General features: G+C 31.7%; 1 protein-coding gene across 5 annotated transcripts in view; it reads left to right on the forward strand.

The window, feature by feature from the left end:
* Window positions 1-20,614, forward strand: part of LOC117177570 (polypyrimidine tract-binding protein 1) — a 636,848-nt gene that overhangs the window by 154,222 nt on the left and 462,012 nt on the right. For all 5 annotated transcript variants that reach the window (XM_033368386.1, XM_033368387.1, XM_033368388.1 and 2 more), the window contains exon 2: window positions 8,580-8,740. In XM_033368386.1, the coding sequence (XP_033224277.1) occupies window positions 8,660-8,740 (81 nt within the window). In that variant the 5' untranslated portion in view covers window positions 8,580-8,659. The remainder of the gene's footprint in view (window positions 1-8,579; window positions 8,741-20,614) is intronic.

Consider the following 20,614-nt stretch of genomic DNA (forward strand, 5'->3'; position numbering starts at 1 on the left):
CCAAGCAGTCGGGAGTGCTAACCACTGCGCTAAACCGACATGTTGCAACTCTGAAAAATCCATGCTCATAAGTTAAGAGTTCAAAAAACTTAAAGTAGCAAATTTTAAGCGCTTTTTATAATTATTTATTATTATGCGACGTTATGTGAATGTAAAATGAACTGTTAACAGGAATATGAATATTATAAATTTTAAATAAATAATTTAACTCGATTACAATTTTTCGTCGCGTGATATATTTTTTCTGTCGTAGACTACTTTGCAACTTTTTGCAATGACAGGAAATGTAATTTTTCATAAACATTAAAAATTCGTAATGACAGGACTTAGAAATATCGTGAACTTGGACAATTTTTCTCCTGTTTTTTGGCTGTAAAAACAGAATTTTTCTGCAACAAACTATTAGAATCTTTAACTGAACGATAAATAAAGCGATTTGACCAGACAGAAGTTTAAAATTATTTTTACTTTTGTTACTACGATATATTAAATATGGGTATGTCACGATATCAGAATGATCATATTTAACTCACCGTTTAGGTGCTTTTAAACAAACAAGCAGCAAGAAAGACCCCTTTGAAAGGACGTAAAAATAATTTTATCAAAACCCTACTCTGTTCCAAAGTTTCGTGGGGGTAGGAAGACACCCCTATTATCAGTAAAAAAAATGTTGGTCAAATCCCTACCTATTTCCAACTTCTCGTTAAATATCGTCATTCTGATATATCGCGATCCAGCCATATTTGAGACATCATAGTAACAAGAGTAAAAATAATTTTTAATTTTTTCCTCATGAAACCGATTCATTTATCATTCAACTAAAGATTCTAATAGTTTTTTGCCAAAAAAAATGGTTTTTCCTCTCAAAATAGAGATGACGTCCCTATTTATTCTGTAATGTAACCAATATAATAATAAATATAATACATAATTGATAAGAAAGGTATCCATTTTCGAAAATTCAATTTGAAATCAATTTTTCCATTCACGACCGCTTTTGAATCGTATCATTTCAGAGTGCTCAGAAAGAGGACGATGGAATAAAATGCACAAAAAGCATCGATATAATTTGCTGTATTTTTTTGTTTTACGAACATCAATGATATTTTATGAGTCGTGTGGGAAGGGAAATCAGAATGAGATTGATGAAAAGTGGAATCGCGGTGAATTCCGGGAGGGACCATTACGGTCGACCGAGCTGACGGCACAGCTAGAATATTGGCTAAAAATGTAAATTGCCCCGACACTGGTCGCCTCGTCTGTCTGTTCGATCGGTCGCTTTTCGCCTAGCGTGACTGTGGAGTAATTGAAAACACGCGTCATCTCCGGTCACTGCTTGTCGTTATATTTCTCACGCCTTTTGTCATACGCGAGGTATACGTAATTTCTGATTTCGATTTGAAAAATCGATAGCTGATTGTGTGAGACATTTTCATTTCATTCGTCAGCTCGTTTGTTGAAATTCTCCCTTGCATGGCGAATTCTAATTCAATTATGAGACGTTGATTGTGTTATGAAAATTGTTTCATTTCTAATTAATCTTTTTTTTTCAATTTAAACAGATTTTACAAAATAATTATTTGTGTAGAAAAAAATTAATTAAAACTACAATGGCAAAGAAAAATTCCCTTCAAAAGAAGGAAAGGATTTAATATTTTATCTAGAGAATGTTTTATTGCTTTTTTGTAGCGAAAGCTCTATTATTTTATTATTAAATTATGGAAAGGGTTTTGGGTCACAAGAGTATAAAAGTTCTAATAAATTTTGCATGGAAAGTGAAAAGATAATTCTTCACAGTTTAAACGGAAACTGTAATAGCGGATTCGTGTCTAGAGGTCGGGAAGTAGTGCAAGCCCGTGTATAGTCAGGCGTAATACTAATACAGGGTCTTCCGTCCTTTTCTCGACTATTACGTTTTATTTTTTTGGTTATGAGAATAAGTTTCGAAAGTTACTAATTTTTTATGAAATATATATTTTACGTGTAAATGAAGCTTTTTTGTATCCGAATAGAATAGTAATAGAGCTTAATTTAGCCAAGTATCATATGAATTTATGTACATTAAGAATGAGTTTAATATATTCAAACGGAATTTAACTGAATTCAAAGTGGAATCCAGGACATAGGAATGAGTACAAATAAATTCGGAAGGGATCATTTTTCGGATCGAATTAATTTTTTTTTTTATTGAAGGAAATAAGTAAATTTTAGCATTTCTTTATTGTAACAGAAGTTCCTAACGCTCATACGATATAGAAAAAGTGAGAACAAAAATGATATTCTGTTTGACATTCTCAAGGCAGGTAAGAATATGTAACTGGTGAAAATACATTGGAGAAATGTCGTAAGTCCGGGAAATCATCAATAAAGGCACAGTAAATTTGGAAAAATTTGAGGTTTGTGTTCGAGATTTTTTTTTTTTATATAAATTTTCCAGGCTATCATATTTCTTTCCAATGTATTTTCACCAGCAGGGAACCCTGAAAATCCCGCAACAATTCTTTCGCTAATCCTGTAGATATTACAATTATTTTTTTGAAAGCAGGGCTCTACTAAACATTAGTTATCAGCTAGAATATCAAAACTTTGAAAATAAGAATTTATTAAAGCAGATTTTGCTAACGCTCGAGCGGAAGGCTTTTATCGATCAGAGCCAAATTTATTATAATTTTTCGATTCCAATTTCCATGATTTTGTTTTTTAGACCCACTCTATTCTATATATGTAAAATGTTAAAAATGAAAAGCAAAAGTTTCGAAATTTTCCAATTTTAACTTTTTCAGGTATATAAGTAAAAGAGAAATTTAGAAATCTTAATGAAAATCATGTATAAAAGTAGTGCATTGGAACCCTCATGAACTTGACTGTATGTGGAATCGATCGATTTAGATCTGACTAATGCACCCGAGAAAAATAAATTTAAGAAAATAATTCTTCGCAGTGTTTTAAAGTTTTTTTGAATATCAATTAATTTATAAATTCTTGCGGATGTCAAAAGCTCTTTCAATTTCTTATATAAAATTTCTTTTTGAAATTTGAGGACATTCTTGGAATCAAAATGAAGTAAAAAAAGATATCTGAGGGATAAAAACTTAAGTAAAATTCGATAAAATTTTCAGTGTTTCCAGTTTTGTTCCCCCATGAATCTTGAATTTTTGTGAGTTCATTTCGATTCCATTAAAGCCTTGAAGTTATAAAACTTATTTGTAAACGTTTTTATGGGCGCATAAAATTAAATGAAAGTTAATTACAGCGTTACATTAACACATTATTATATTGTGCATATTATCTTGTACAAAATAGTATCCTGTAATCTAGCAAAAATTAAGAATAAACTAGACAAACCCTTAATGTGAATAAAAAATGAAACAAAAATACCTAGACTTAAATCGATCGATTTCACATTCAGTACACTTCATATGGGTCCCAATGGACTACTTTTAGGTATGGTATTGTTTGCGATTCAAAAAACTTCTTTTTTGGCTCACCTAATGTACAATTCGGAGCATAAAAAGAGATTTTTTGACCTGTTTTAACCGGCAAATGTTTTATAATTTATGAATTATAAAATATCTTATAATTTATGAATTATAAAATATCTTATAATTTATCAAAAAAAAAAAAATTTAGAAAAGAAAATAATTCGGATATTTTCAAATTTTCGTTCACCTGAACGTTCAGACACTCAGGCATATATTTTTTTTAATGCTACAGAGATCGCTTGTAAACAGTGAAAAATACATTTACCTCTCTCCAATATAATTTATCAACCCCACAATTGATCAGCGCTTCCTCCATTTACAACTGCATTACCTAATTTATTTACCAACCCCTGCAACCACCAATGAAAAATGTGGTCTGCGTGGTTTTCGTTGGCGTACAGTAAACGCGATCGTCCGCCATGTACAGAAACCGACGGATCGATTATTGTTTGGAATTACAGTATGAGCAGAGTAATATCAGTCCTTTGTCATCTACGATTCATCGTCAATATTTTTCTCTCTTTATTTGAATTATTTACAGTGAAACTTCTACATGACTGCATACTCTGACTGTTTACGTACTCAAGTCATGCGCTGTTTGCTTTTCGGTGTCGAACACGCGAGGGATGGAGATTTCTGGGCCTTCAATTACAAAACGAGCCAATTACAGAATTAATCCATTATGATTTACATGGCGCAGTGAGACGGTCCGATTTATAGACCCGGGCTTAGAGCGGAAGTCGCTCTGCTACCGAGATACGACATCCTCGTTGGCTCCCTGAGGGTGATGGTGGAAACTGGAGGTGGCGCGGGAAATAGAGATTTCACGCGAGGTCTTACGTCGGATTTGCCCGCTAAGCCCCGGGCTACGGTGTTACAGCCCCCACTTCTGTCCCGACGCTTAGATTGGTTGGTGGGCCACGTGACGCCAATCTAAGTTTCGAACTTGGAGCTTTAAGTCGTCACACGTAGCGCGACGTGCGCCACCAACTTAATCTACCGTATGGTACGATTGTGTAAAAGCTTCGACCTGTACTCGGTGCAAACGGTCCTGCGGCACTTTCTCGATGGAACGATAGTCTAGGATCTAAACTGGGCGGTGAAAAAAGAAACTGGATCTGCTAGGTAATTGGGAATCATTAAGCATAACTGGGATGATATTGTGATTGTGAGTCTTGGTGGATTCAGGAATCGAGGATTTTTCTCGAGTGCCATCCGCGAGAAAATTGCAGATAGTCAAGGCACGTGAGACCATTAATCAGCGTGGTTTATAGAGCACGTGACCATAGGAGATTACGAAACTCAAAAATAGTCTTTAAGGGTTGGCGAAGATTGTATAGAATTGCAGACCATGGTGTCTCGTTTCTGTATTAAGTTCAGAAAATAATTTTTAAAATGCATGCACGGAATGGTCTCTTTTCGAGTCATTTGTTACAAAAAATATCGTACGCAACAGGTGCTAAAGGTAGGCAGTTGTAACTCTTAGGATGTTTACGGTACCTGTCATCGCCTCATCTTCGGGTTGTTTTGGGCTCGTCTTCGGCTCGTCCTACAGCAAAGCTTACACTCATGTGGAACTGCCTACTTTTCGCAATTTTACGTACACCCTTTCATTGAAGTGCGCTTGCGCAGCAGTCCGGGAAATGTACTTTGCGTACTGCTTAACAATTGTCTACTTTTCACACGCTACACATGTCTTTAAAGTCGAATATTACGTGCATGTGTTAAATCTAACTAATATTTCATATGAAAATGAAATACTGTTTCTATTTTTGTTTTTCACTCAATTAAAAATGTTTGATTGCGAATTTTGTGTGTAACTGTGTTCGTACTTATTTCAGATATTTCTATAACAGTCAATAACCATTTAAAACAAAAGAATTTTAGGTCTTTAATCTAGGGGATTTTTAATAATTTTCATAATGCTTGAGGGATTATTTTGTAGTTGATCAAAAGTGTTAAGGGGATGAAACTGTTTTGATCTTCTCTGAGCATTAAATGGAACCATTTAGAACAATAAAATTTTAGGTCTCAAAGTTAGAGGATTTTTAATGATTTTGTTAATGTTTAGGGGATGATTTTGGGGTCCATTCTAAAGTGTTAGAGGGATGAAACTATTTTGGGCTTCTTTTGAAATTAAATGGAACCATTTAAAAAAGAAATTTAGGTCTCAAATTTTTGGGGATTTTTAATGATTTTTTAAATGATTTTTTTTTAATGCTTAGGGGTTGAGTTTGGGGGTGATCTAAGCGTGGAAGGGAGATTAAACTGTTATGGGCTTCTTTGGATATTAAATGGAACCAGTTAAAACGATAAAATGTTAGGTCTCGAGTCTTTTAGAACAAAAATTGATGGAGCTGAAGTTCCGAACGTTCAAATAAACGAAATATTTTTCCCCATTTTCACTTTATCCATCAATATTGTTCCAAATGCATTTTAAAATATGCATTATAATTCTGTTTCAATAATAAATGAATTCCAATATAAATGAATTACCAGTTTAACCCTTTTTATAGTTTACATAATTATCAGTAAAAAATTTCGTTCATTTGAACGTTCGGAACTTCAGGCACATCAAAAATTGTCGTTGTAGTAAAAGTTGCGAACTTAAGTTTCATAACATTTTAAAATATTTCAAAACACTTTATAAACGTCAAGATTCTACACTCCATAATTCCATAATAATTTAGAACTTTTTAAAGAAGTATAGGTGTTATTTAAATCTGATCATATTTATTTTTAAAATCCTGTTAAAGAAAGAATTCATTTAAATCAATTAAACTTTTCTTTCAATAAACAAATAGTTATTTCTTTCAATAAACAAATAGTTATTTCTTTCAATAAAATCATCGAATAAACATTACTTATGTGGCAAGCAGTTTATTGACCAATAAAAAATAAAATTCTTTTGAATCCATTAACTATTCTTGAATTAAATAAAAAAATCAAAGTTTCAGTTTTCATATTTTTTATTTGGAATTTCTGTGTCGATTAAAAAAAACGTAATCGGATTTTGCCTTTTTGCGGTTCCGAACTATGCAAATTTCCAATCGAAAACCGGAAAATGACGGCATTTCTCTTTTTTAGAGAACTAATGAAAAACTGTTTCGTATGAAATGGCCGGAAATTTCATTCAGTGACCAGGATTTTATTCTCAAATGTACTAGTATCCAAAAGCAAAATAGTTTCATACATTTTGTTACTTTAATTTCTAGTTGGAACAGTGTACTTTCTAAAACAAATTATAATTCTGACTTAAGACAGAGAATTTCTGTAAAGAATATAATTTTATTTTTGGAACAGGGAATTTCGTAAATAATTATAGTTTTGACTTTGGGACAGGCATTTTCCGCAAAGAATTAGCATTTTTACTTAGGATAGGGAATTTCATGTCAGAATTGAAATTCTGAGGTAGAATTATGAATTTCCTTAAAGAATTATAACTTTAAATTTTGTAACAGAATTTTAATTATGATTCAGAAGAAGAGAATTTTAAAACCCCTGTTCCAAATCAGAATTCATCACAGTTTGAAGCTTCCAAATTTCGGAAAAAAGGAGTTACTATATTTTTGAATCGTAATAGGAAATTTCGTTCATAAATCTTATCGGACTTAGAACCTTGAATCTTGGAAATGAATTTAATTGCGACTTGGAGCAGGAAATTAAAAAAAATTTTATTCTGAATTGTAACGGGAAATAAATAATTGAAATATCAAACAAATTTCCGTGATGAATTATAATTTAGAATTTCAAAGAGACAATTTCGGAAAGAATTACAATGTTGTCTTGAAACAGATAATTTTTGACACGGAACGGGAAATTTTAGGCAATCATTTTTATTCTGTTTTATTAACCCTTATCACTTAAACCTTTAAAACTTACATATTACTTACATAGGGTCAAATTAAAAAATCTTTACTGTATTACTATATTATATTTCTGAATTATAATACAAAATGTTGTAAATATATATAATTCTGACTGGAACAGGGAATTTTGAGGAATAAACCAAACAATCGGTTGACAGTCCCGCGGTTTATGAATGCCTAGAACTACTGGCTCAGGCAGTTTTAAGCGCGCGGGGAGGCGGTTTGCATGCATGTTTCAATAACACTAGCATTGTAGCGGAAAGGCGCAGTGCGTGTGTACTCACTTACGGAAATTACGTAAGATTAGGGCTACCCCGGCAATATTCTTAAACGGCGGGTTAGGTTTAAATGTAATTGCGGCTTGGAACAGTGAATTTACATAATTAATTATGATTTAAATTTTGGAACAGGTAACTTTCATAAAAAAAAGTATAATTTTCACTATCGAACAAAGAGATTCCATAAAGAATTATAATTTAGACTTGAGGAGAGGGAGTTTTTGCAAAGGATAATTATTTGACGTGGAACGGAACTTTTGAAATGAAACGGAAACTTTGGTAAATAATTTTATTTCTTATTTAGAAAAAGGTTATTTAAAATAAAATCCCTGTTATAGTACTTTCCCAAATTCCCTGTTCTAAATCAGAAATATTTTAAATACCTATTCCAAAATGTTTATAAATCTCTTACAATCTTTGAAAATCGTTTGAAATCATGCGAATATTTTTAGCTCTTTTAAATTGTCCGAGAAATTACCTGGGACTTAGAAGTATCGATCGGCTAGACGCCCTGAATTTTTTGGTTGGTCCCAAGTTTAGATCTTCAAACGGTCTCATGACCTAGTGTTTGGTAGTTATGTAAGAAATTTCATAAGACTACATACGGTTTTTTCAATGTTATTTTGATAAATATTAAGCTAAAGAAAATAAGTTTTCATCAAAAGTCCTAGATTTCGGAAACACATATGGCACTTCAAATATTTTTCTCTGCGACCAATAATGGTTTTTGAGAAAAATCTGGCAAAGTGTCACAAACTAATTGTTTTATCAGTTTGGAAAAAAAGATTCGGACAATGGAAAACAAACTTTCGTAATTTAAACGTTGTTAAATGATTTATTTAAATACCTGATAGCAGTAAAAGCTCTTTAATTATGCGGTAATATTTTATGATATCAAAATAATGCAATTAATAAAAACTAACAGTTTATTATTTTTGTTCTTCTTTCAGGTAGGTTAGTAGAGCATTCTTGAGTACTGTGTGAAACGTCTTAAGAATATCGAGGAATTTTAAATCCACGAACAGACACGATGATGATGGCTAATCTCCCCCCCGTCATGTTGCCGACCCTCCACGATTATGGGGTATTGACGCCCACTCTCGGAATAAAGGTAAATATATTATTTAACCCCCGTCTCTTTCTTTTTCGAAATTTATGGTCCTTTTTTAAATACACACATAAACGTGAATTGTATGTTCGTATGAATTTTCAATTTCGTCCAGTTCTCTAAAAATATTTTCTTTATCAAAAGAAAAATAATTGAGGCTCCGGATGCAACAAATAAAATGATTTTGTTGGAGTGGGGAGGCCCGTGAGCACTTGAAAATAAAGTCTCGAATTTTTATTTTTAAGATATATTTCCACAGTGAAAATTTAATGCCGCATCTTTATCTTCTCATAGAAAAAGTTGTAGCTTTTTTATTTTTCGAATTATTTACGAAAAACTGTGTTTTTCTCTGAATAAAATATTTTGCATCTTTTAATTTCAACTCGCAACGAAATGGGAAGTTTTCAATATTTTGTGATAAAACTGATCAGAAATATGCATTATCATGTCCTGCGACGAATGGCGTTAGCGACAGTTAAAAATGTTTATTAAAAAAATAGTTAATAATTTTTTTCCGAGACGGTGCATAATTCGTTCAAAAAAAAACTTCCAACGTTTCGGAAGTCGAGCGAATTCTGAGCAAGCGAAAACGGTCAGAGAGAAAATTGTTCAGGAAGGTTCAAGGAAGTTTTCTGGAAAGTTTTGGAAGTGTGTCTCACAGCCAGTCGAGTTTTTGTTATTAAAATACGAGAAGTATGGAAAATCATGTTTAATAATAAATAGTTATTTTTCTCTGATGAAAATATTTAAATATTACCATTTCCGGAAACATGAACTTCATAAAAGTCCTAAAAATAAACAATCTGTCTACAATTTCTTTTTTTTGTATTTGGCATGTCCTTCGTCTGACCTCTATTTGTAAATATACTTACATAGGCTTTTGGCGAGGGGCTAATCACTCTCAATTCAGTGTAAACGTTAAAATTTAAGGTCCACCTTACTGACGTTATTGACAGTAAAAAGAACGTTCGCGCCTTATTCGCTTTAACTGAAACTTTCATACTACAAATTGCGTAAACTCATAGTGTGAATACAGTGATAGCACTATGCAGCTATCTGACTTCTAGCGGACAATCCTTATGAGCGCTATTTACACTAACCGGAGTAACCGCGCGTAGTGACTCTATTCTCGTTCTTCTACGAGTCCTTATATTCATTATTTCGTATGTTTGAGAAATTATTTGAGTTTGATTTCCTATTAGTATTTTCGTCGAGATTTTCGTGTATTGTTCCTTTCATCAATGATATATCTGTAAACTAACTTGTAAATATATGGAATTTCTTTTTCGGGACGAGGACGAATAATTCTGACTTTCAGCTCGATGAAATTATTATAATTATAATTTCAAATCAATATTTTCGAGCGTCCATTAATCTAGCACCTCCAGAACCGAATTTCGAAATTCTTCATAGCTCAGAATTTTGATATTTTTTTGAAATTTTTTTTTGTGCGCTATATAAAATTTTTGGGCTCTTACTTTTTTGAAAAAATTAGTTTTCTTGTGGAGGTGCTACCTTACGTAAACCTAGCACTTCCACATCCAAAAATACAAAATAATAAAAGTCCAATTACACCCGAATTCTGGGTGAATTTTCAAAGAAGCAAATGAATTAATTGGCAATAAATTAATTGTTCAATTCGAGTAATCAAATTTTCACTGAAAGAAAAATGATCATAATAAAGAAAACCAATATTAAAAAAACAGTTACGCTTTCAGAGTTATAAATAAAATGATGAATTTGTAACTAGAATAATATTTTCTACCAGAAAATAAATTTTCAAATGGGTAGATTGATTTCTACCAAAAAAGGTGAATTTGCATTAAAAATGATTAATTATAAACAAAAAATTTGATAATTAAATGTTTAGGTGAAACAAAGCTCAACAAACTATTACGCAATTTACTCGATTGCAGTGTGAAAATTTATTTCCAAAATTTTGAATTTTTTTTTTAAATTTGAATTTTAAGTAAGAAAAAAGTAGCGCAGGCAGGTCAAAGGCACAAGAAAAAAAACTTTAAATTGTGAGGAAATGAAATGCACTTCCCGCACCAAAAATAAAACTCAGGACAAGTCCAGGATTCTCCAGATTTTTTCAAGTTCCCGGACGATTCTCGGATTTCCTTAAATTTCCGCACAGTAGACTCCCTGTCATTGTATTTTTGTTCGTCAATAATTGATCATTACTTTATTAGAGTTGAATATTTGATTGATGGTTTCCATTTTTTCATTTAAAAAAAATCAAAATGAATAAATACACAAAAACTAGTAATTATGTCTTACTAGTACTAGATACAAATTAATACTTTTAACACGCAGCTTTTTCATTGATGCGTTTTTCCCCATGAAAATATTAGAATTACTCTGTAGTCGTTCTACTGTTGTGCCGCGTGACGTCACGTCGACTCGTTTCTACACGCAAATGGTCGCTTTATGAGACAGCGCGATACACTATTTTCGTTATTTCGTACGTTTCGCATTAATTACACTGATTCTAGAGTGATTTGCCCCTCGGCTTTTGGGTTGTTTCTTTATCAAAAATAAAATATATCAGTTTAGTTAAGTCTGTTCCGATTAGCAGAGCACATGGTTAAAATATTATGTTTTCCAATTAAAAAAATAAAAATAATTTGAAACCTACTAATGGTAGAAAATGAAAGAAACCTGAAAATTTGTGGGAAAGAAATGTTCTTCAATGTAGCAGAAATGCGGTATGTCATAATAAATGAATCAATTGATTCTTGCTTAACATACTTGAAAAATATCATGAAAAAAATTAAAATATATAAATCAGTTGACGATTCAATAATTATCTGATCGGACGAGGAATAAAGTAGATTTAATTATTTTTTAATACGGAGATGTGAAACATCATTATTATCTTTAGCACCAAAATATCAATTTATACATTGAAAACTACTTTTGTATACTTAATGAACAATGATTTTTATATTCACTGTATTTTTAATTACAAAAATTCGTCTAACTGTGATACACGCTTGTACCTTACGCTAGGGTAGCGGTTTACCGACCGGGCAGTAGTCTACGTGGGAGAAAATCCATTGCGCCAGAAAATTAAAACATTAACAATTCTCCTCAATTTAAGAGGAAGAAAGCATTTTTTTAAAAGAAAATTTTAGTACTCCAAACGTATATTTTTAAAAGTAAGGCCACACTGATTTCTTTTTGACTTGAGATTTTTAAATAATTCTTCAAAGAAATCAGATAACACATATTTTTTCAAAAGGCACATTTATATTATTCGCCTTAACTGAAGTCAACTTCTTAACTTACAACTCTAAGACACAGGAAAGTTTTTTTTATAAATCTAGTTGATATTTCCTTAATTAATTAAGCAACTTTTCTAAAGCCATGCGTTTTCTATACATCTTTTGAACAAATAACAGGCCTGACAGACTGGTCCCTAAGTCCCCTTTTGTACCCTATATTCATATAAGGTTCCTAAAGTACCCTATATTTTCAAGATTTTGTCCCTATGATACCATATTTGCAGCCCATAGTGGAACTTTAAAAAAAATGTAGAATAAGATCAAAGCTTCCAAGAGTCAGGCATTTTGAAGAAAATATAAAAAATCAGAGAATTTGTGTAAGCAGTAACTATAAAATATAACCAGGACCATCAAACATTCACTATTTGTCACTTTTTAAATGGAAAGTTCACATTGGTCAGTTTTCTTTCAATGAATTAACTCGTGGGTTAATCACTATTCCTATTTCTGAATTGCCTTAAATTTTTTTTGAAATATTCCTGGGTATTTTTAAATATTTCGAAAAATTTTTATAGATTTCAATCATTTGAAGGAATTTTTAAGACTTTAGCGTATTTTTAAAACGTCTACATTTTCAAGATTTTTTAGTTAAAAACGTTTTGATAATTTATAATGATTCCAAGGAATTTTTTGTTAATTTAAATAATTTGAATGGTTTCTAAAATGTTTTAAATATTTTATGATACAGAATTTTATATCATTTCGGAAGATATGAATCTTTTAAAAGATTGTACAGTATTTTATAAGATTTCAATGATTTTAAGAGATCTTAAAGCTCTCAATGAATTTCAATACATTTTGCAAGATTTCAGGAAATGTCATAGAATTTCATAGGTTTTTATAATATTTCAGTGTATTTCGAAGAATTTATTCATGAGAAGTGAGATATTTTGTAGGGTTTCAAGGATTTGAAGAGATTTTCAAATATTCTTTGCAATTTTATTTGGAATTTGTCCTGAATTCTTTAAATTCTTTTTACTTCTTTTGAATTCATTCTATTTTACTCATTTCAATGGAGTTTATAACCTTTTTTTAAAATTCAACTTAAACTTTTGTAAACTTACTTTAAATTCTTAGGCATTTCATCAAATTCTTTTGAATGTCCTTTTAATTTTTCTGACCTCATTTCAAACTTACTGAATTCAGTGCATTTTTTCATATCATGAAGGATTTTTAATTCACACTTTTTTTTAATTTATCCTGAATTCTTTCAAATTATTTGGAATTTTTTATTTTTTTAAATTCACTTAATTGCTTTTTAAATGCAGCTTCATTTTTATGAATTTCGTCGAATTCTTCTCATTTCCCTTGAATTCTTCTAAATTGATGCAAATGTTACTGAAATAAATAGATCTAAAAAAATCCAATTGATTGAACTTCTTAGAGTTTTTGATCGTCATTATTTACTTTTTAAGTTAGAAATTAGTAGGCTTTCAAAGAATTGAAGTGATATCCAGTTTTTTGGAATTCAACCTGAATTCCTTTAAATTCTCTGGAATTTTTTTATTCACTTTTATTCTTGTAAATTCTACTTATTTCAATCTTTTTTTTTTAATTTTTAAAAGTTTAAATTCAATTGACCCTGAAGTCTTTTAACCCTATTTAGAATTTTTAGACATTTCATCAAATTCAATGAAGTTTCTTTTTCACATTCCTAAATTTTTTTAATTCATTTGAATTTTTTTCATTTATCTTGAATTTTCATTAATTTCGACGAATTCTTCTAACATCCCTTAAATTCCTCTAAATTTGTTTGTTATCCTTTGAGCGCTAAAAAAGTACCCATTGGTCCCTATATTTTATAACATTGGAATTATTTCTTAACGGAACACCCACTTGTTCAGTTAAAAATTCATTTTCAACTTTTTGGTCAAAAATAAATTTCTGTTTTTGGAAAAAAATTCAACTGTTTGGTTAAAAATTCATCTTTCTTGACCGAAAAGAAATTTTTTTAAATTCATCTTTTGTATTTAAAAGTCAACGGTTTTCTAAAACAGTCGAATTTTTAGCTTGAGAATTCGAACATTTAGATGAAAATGCTACAACTTTTGGTTATTATTAATCTTTTTTGTTTATTAATTAGAATATTTGGTGGAAAATTCATCTTTGTAGGCTGCAAATTCAATAATTTAGTTAAAAATTCAAAAATTTTGTTGAAAATTTAAGTGTTTTGAAATTTCTTTTAAATCTGAAATTATTTTCTTTTGTTTATTGAAGATTGGATGTTAAAATGTTACTAGATTAAAATGCTAGTTTTTGAATATAATGGCCAGGGAAAAAGAAAAAGTAGTCTGGAAAGAATCAGGATAAATGTATGGAATTTAAGAAATGAAGTTTTTTTCGGCCACCCTGTGATCATATGTATCCAATATAAATAAATATGGAGCTTTCAATTCACAGATTAATACGTTTACCAATTGTATAAAGAACTTCTGCCTACGAAAATCAGAAATAGCAAAAAAATCTATGCTTGAAAAAAATTGGAATTCTGCAATTGAATATGTTTGCGATTGATTACGTTGTCTTTAATTATACAGAGAACTGTTTACCCGTTTGTTAAACGTTTGAAACAGTGACGGGAATTCCCATTGGCCTGTACAATGGCATAAACAGTCGGGTATAGGTTTCGCTTGAGTTTCCGACGCATACATTTTCCCTCGAATCCGTGAAATTTCGTTGTTTCGACTGGTAGAATGCCAGTGGACTGCTGGGAATGCGATTGGAAGCAGAAGTTTCGGGACTCCTTTCTCTCTCTCCCTCTCACTCTCACTCTCTCAAAAGCACAGAAATGCTTGGAAGCCTTCCTTTCTCCAGGGGTAGTCCGTAATAACCGCCCTGCGTAGATAACGAATACCGATATATTTCGTTCCCTTGGAGAATCGCTTCGTCCAGTATCGCTTTTCTCTCTGCTTTTAAATTTACAGCTTCCCCTCTGTCGTTTCAGCACTTTTTAATCCTTTCCTTTTTCTTTCCGTTTTACCTCGCGAACGTTCATGAGGTATTATTGAATTAAAATTCAGGGTGTCAACCTAACCGGGAAAACCAGGAAATGACCGGGAATTTGGTTCACCTGGCAAAAATTGGGAATTTGTTTCAGTAACCGGGATTTTTCTCTCAAATGTTATGTGCAAATTAAAAGCAGTTATATATATATATATGGATGTGTGTGTGTGTGTGTTTGTGTTTTGTGTGTGTATTATTACTCCAATTATGAGTTGGAACAGGGGATTTTTGATCAAACAAAAACAAAAATTTGTACAAATTTGCGAAAAAAACATACGTTATTGACAGGAGATTTTATTTTAAAAAATGTGTCCCGGAATAGGAAAGGGGATATCTTTAGACATTAAATAAAGATATCCTAAGCAATGCAATTTTAGAATTCATAAGTTAAAAATGTTTTCTTCTTTCGTTTTTTATAAACATTGCGATCTCCGGTCAACAATGAAGTTACACGCAACATATTTTTAAGTTAAGGTTTATTTAAATTTATTTTCGAATTTGATATCCTGAATAAATATTCCTCCAGCATAAGCATAGTTTTTTTAAAAGTCAAACGACCGGTTATTATATAACGTTCAGTTGCGAAATTCAGTTGCTTTCCTCATCCTTCGGCTGAACTCAGCCGTGTAACGCACGAGCAACTTTCTTTATAAAAGCGTTCTACAGAAAGAGTAGAATAACATTAAGTTGGTTAATGCATTGCCTTAATTTTAATACACAATGTTCGTGTACTGAGGTCCAGACCTTCACCCTCCTTCCACTTCTTCTTCATTCTTCATTCCTCTTTTCAAGACTGGCAACTATGCTTTTAGAAAAGCGACAGCTTGACTGATGTGTATACTTGCGTTGCCCAGCTTTTAAAAATTCAGTTTGTGGTTCTCTTGTGGCCTTCTACTTTCTTTCTACTTAGTGAGACGCCTTTAATCTTACATTTTTCTAACCCCTGATTTTAGCACGCTCTCTGCTGATCCGGGTGGCTGTAGGTCAGAGCAAGCCTGCAAATCAGGAAAAAGTCAGGGAACTTATTGGCCAGGGAAAAGTCAGGGATTCTGAACAAATCTAGTAAAAGTCAGGGAATTTCTATAAGAGGCACTTATTGTTATTATTATATTGTTATCATTACTGTAAAGAATAATAAATTTTCAACTTTCTGTTTGAATTTGTTTTGTTTCGTTCATAAAAAAATCTATATGTTAAAAATTTTATAAGATTAAGATTCTAGTATTTGAATATTGATGTTAAGGAAGAATGAAAAAATAGTCAGGGAAAAATTTAGGAATTTTGAAAAATCAAGCCTTGCGGCCATTCCGATATAATATAATTTTCAGTAACTTATTTGTCTTGTATTTCTATCTCTATTTATTTTGGAGTTAATTCCTTCTGTTAATTAAATTTTTAGTAAAATTTTTTTATTATTTAGTTAAAAATTGAACTGAAATCTAAGTTGAAGATTAAACCATTTTTGTTGAAGATTCGTCTTTTTGGTTTAAAACTTCATGTTTTTTAGTAGAAATTTCATCTTTTTGGATAAAGTGAAACTTTTAGGTTAAAAATTAAACTCCTTTGGTTGAAGATTCAACTATTTTGTTGAAAATTCGTCTTTTTGGTTGATTTCAACTTTTTTTTATTCTAAATTAAAAATTTTGTTGAAATATTTACTATTACATTGTTTGTTAAAAATTCCTATTTTTGGTTGAAACTTAAGCTACAGATTCTTAAAAAATCATTTGAAGAAAAATGAAGATTCATAATTTTATTTGAGAATTCATCTCTTTGGTTAAAAAATCCTTTTTTATTGAAAATTAATTTTGTATTGAACATTAATTTTGTATTAAAAATTAAATTTTTTAACTGAAAATTCAAGTGTTCCAGTTAAAAATTCATAATTTTATTTAAAAAGCGACATATCTTAATTAAAAATTCTACTAATTGGGTAAAAGTGGAAGTACATTCTTAAAATCTAATAGTTTTGGTTTAAAATTACATAGTGTTTCGTAATAGGAAAGAAAATCCCGAAATCGGGATGTTCAGGATACGTGAATAGTGATTTAAATGTAAGGTGCTGCCATCTCCTAGACAATTCGCATATTAGCGATAAAGTGTTGTTCTTATAGGAATAGTGAAGTAATGAGCAGCAATTATTTACTGTGCTTTTAGTGTGTAATGCTCTTGATTATATGACACTTTGTGTGTATTTATAACTTAATATTCCGCATTTTATGATAAAATAGTAAAATGTTACACTATTTACCCAAAGTAGAAAAAAATATTATCGGAGCAGAAAGTTCCTTATTGACACAAAAATTTGCCGGACTAGAAACTCTAAATAGGGCAAAATATCCGGAGCTCAATCCTTGACCTTAAAATTAAGTTTTTGAACTGTTCATTTTAACTTTTAACTTCTGGTTGAAAATTGGTCTTTTTAAGTTGAACATTCGTATTTTTTGGTAGAAAATCATTTCCTCAGCTTATAATTCCCCTTGACAATTAGGGGCCGTCCACATATTACATAACGCAATTTTCAACCAATTTCGGACCCCCTCTCGGGTTGTAACGCAACGTAACAGAACGCCCCCCCCCCCCTCCGGTAACGTAACAAATCTTGATTTTGCTATTTTACAGCGTTTTAAACAGTGTGCATCCTAATATCATTGATAGAATATGAAAATATTACTGCCTGATGTTTTCTACATTAATAATTTCAAACTCAGAATGATTAGTTTATAAAATATTTATTTATTAACCGTAGTCGTTTGTTTCTCTTTGACAATGCACCATATAAGCAGCGCTGTCAATCTCAACACAATACATTGCCAACATAAACCTAATAAAAGCCGCGCTAAAATTTGAATCGATTATCGCATAAAATCATAAAATCGACGTTACGTAACGCAGTTGATGACCCCCCCCCCCCATGTAATACTTCGTAACAAATCGTCCAATCCCTTCCCCCTGGCGCGTTACGTAATATGTGAACGGTCCCTTACACTTATTTGGTTGAAATTGAACTTTTTTGTTGAAAGTTCGTATTTTCGGGCCAAATATTCAACTGTTTTACAGAAAATTCGCCTTTTGGCTAGAAGATTTAAACATTTGGCTGACTTATTATTTCTCGTGATTAAAAATAATTTTTTTGGTTAAAATTCTTCTTTTTGTTAGAATCAGCCCCCTGGCTGATCCGGAGGGGAAATGTCAGTCAAAATAATCCAACAGATGGCGCCACAAAAAGTAGGTCCTACTTTCGCATTGAACTGCTTTTTCTTAAGGGCATGTGATACTTACAGTTTCCCCGGCTTTTTTCCACAAAAAGGAAAATTTTAAAAAACTGAATTCGGAGATGCTATAAAATATCATAACGGACGTCCCCGGACTCTTTTTTGAGGGTTAATAACAAAAAAAATTTATTGTGCTAAATAAAAATGTTATGCATATACATTATTTCGAGGTTACGTCGTTTTTCATCTCTGCCTTTCAGATAATCTGGAAATTATTTATGAAATAAACTTTTTTGATTGCCTGCAAACAAAGTTAGTTCCGGGAGATTAGTTACTATGTTTATTTTTAGGTCCAAATTTTTCGGCCAAAAATATTGTGCAGTTTGGAAGTAAAGCTCGGGTGAATTGTAACACACATAACCTCTAAATATACACGTACGTTGTTAGCAATATCAAACATTTTTTGATAAAAAAAACACAAAAAAAGTGTGTGGGGACGTCTGTTAGCTTGTTCGCTATCATTTCCCAGATTTTGAAGACAAAATATTTCTTATCCTAGGAAAAAAGCCGTGGGAATCTAAAACTGAAAAAATCGATACTATTTCCTAAGCGCTATGCAAATTAATCACATTTTGCTAAATTAAAACTTTTTTTAATTAACCTACAAAAAAAGTATGTGGGGACGTCCGTTAGCATGTTCGCTATCATTTCTCAAATTTTTAAGAGAAAATATTTATTATTCTAGAAAAAAAGTCGGGGCAACCTAAAACTGGTAAAATCGACAATTTTCTAAGTATCACATGCCCTTAATGCAATTCAATCCGAAAGTTAGACTTACTTTTTGCGGCGCCATCTGTTTTGACTAAAAATTGAACTTTTCCTTTTTTGCCTGGATTTTTTTTTTAGTTGTGTGTAAATTCAAGTATTTGGTAGAAAGTTTGTCTTTTTTGGTAAACAATTAATTTTATTGGTTGAAACTTGTCTTTTGATTTTAAAATTCATCTATTTGTTTTCGAAATTTAATCTTTCATGGTTGAAATATCAATTATTGCATTTTTTAAAAATATTAATGGTCAGGGAAAATAAATCATTGGTCTGGAAAAATGAGAGAAAAGTTAGGGAATTTTGAGAATAAAGGTTTTCGGCCACCCTGCTACTGTATTTTCTCCCCAGAGGAAACTCGTGCGAATGGTCTGTGGTAAGTTCAGGTGACGCTTCGTGCTAAAAATACATTTTGTTTTGTTATCCGTCAAAAGAGGCACGCAATTGCCAAACGAGGAAATTCGGGGCAACTGGATATTTTCTTTGAATTAATCGGGGTTGAATCTAAACGATGAAGGTTTTTGGACTTAAGGCGAATCCTCGTCATCGAGTCAACTTTTCAAAGCGTTTGAGTGTCGGATAATAGCAGGTGTATTGTATTACCGCAATATGTATAGAAAATTTAAACATATATAGTGGGTTTCAAATGGCTATGTGACTGTATATCGCGTCCGTTATATGGGAGACCGCAGAACGAACGAGTCTGGCCTACACTGTCCAGCTGAAACCTCCACCTCCTAGGCTCTTCGTTTGCATATGCAAACAGAGGAATTAGAACTGGACACGTCGTGGTCAACGGTAAACCCCCGTCCCTTTAGTCCCGGTCCTCGTTCCAACACCATCGTTATCAAGTTCCATCGTTCAAACATGTACCTTATATCGTCGAATATCAGCCTAAAATTGTTACATCGGCCAATTCGAATTTTCATATTTTATGCCAGAATTGTATCTTTCTTCACTCAGGATTCACCGTTATTCTAGACATCACAGTTCGTCCCCTTTTGCAAGCTAATCCTCTTTTTTCCACCTACTCCTCTTGTTTTCCCTTAAACTTGAAATATCACTTAAAACATACAATCGATGTACCTGAAGTTTCGAACGTTCAAAAAAATCTCAAAAAATTTTTTTTTTAAGGGTAAAACACCCTAAAATGTAATGCAGATAGGGACAACACAGAATGTACCGAATGGCCGCCTTTATACACTTTTTTATCCAATAAAAGATAGTGTTAATTTACCTTGTTATAGCACAAGTTTTTTCAGGGGGGTAAGAGCCGCCGGAAAGAATATTTAAAACCTCCCCTAGTGTATCAAAATCAGAAAATTGTCAAAATGAACGCCTTTCTACAGTTTTTTTCGAGTTAAAAATACTTTTAATTTACCTTGTTATAGAACAAGTTTTTTCAGGGGGTTAAGAGCCGTCGGAAAGAATATTTAAAACCACCCCTCGAGGGGCTATTCACTCTGTGCTAGTGGGTACCAGTGATTTCAGATTTCAAATTGATTTCAAATGATTTCATGCACTGATTCGAGTGCTGAATGGGGAAC

The sequence above is a fragment of the Belonocnema kinseyi genome, chromosome 7, assembly GCF_010883055.1.
Source record: "Belonocnema kinseyi isolate 2016_QV_RU_SX_M_011 chromosome 7, B_treatae_v1, whole genome shotgun sequence".
NCBI lineage: Eukaryota > Metazoa > Arthropoda > Insecta > Hymenoptera > Cynipidae > Belonocnema > Belonocnema kinseyi.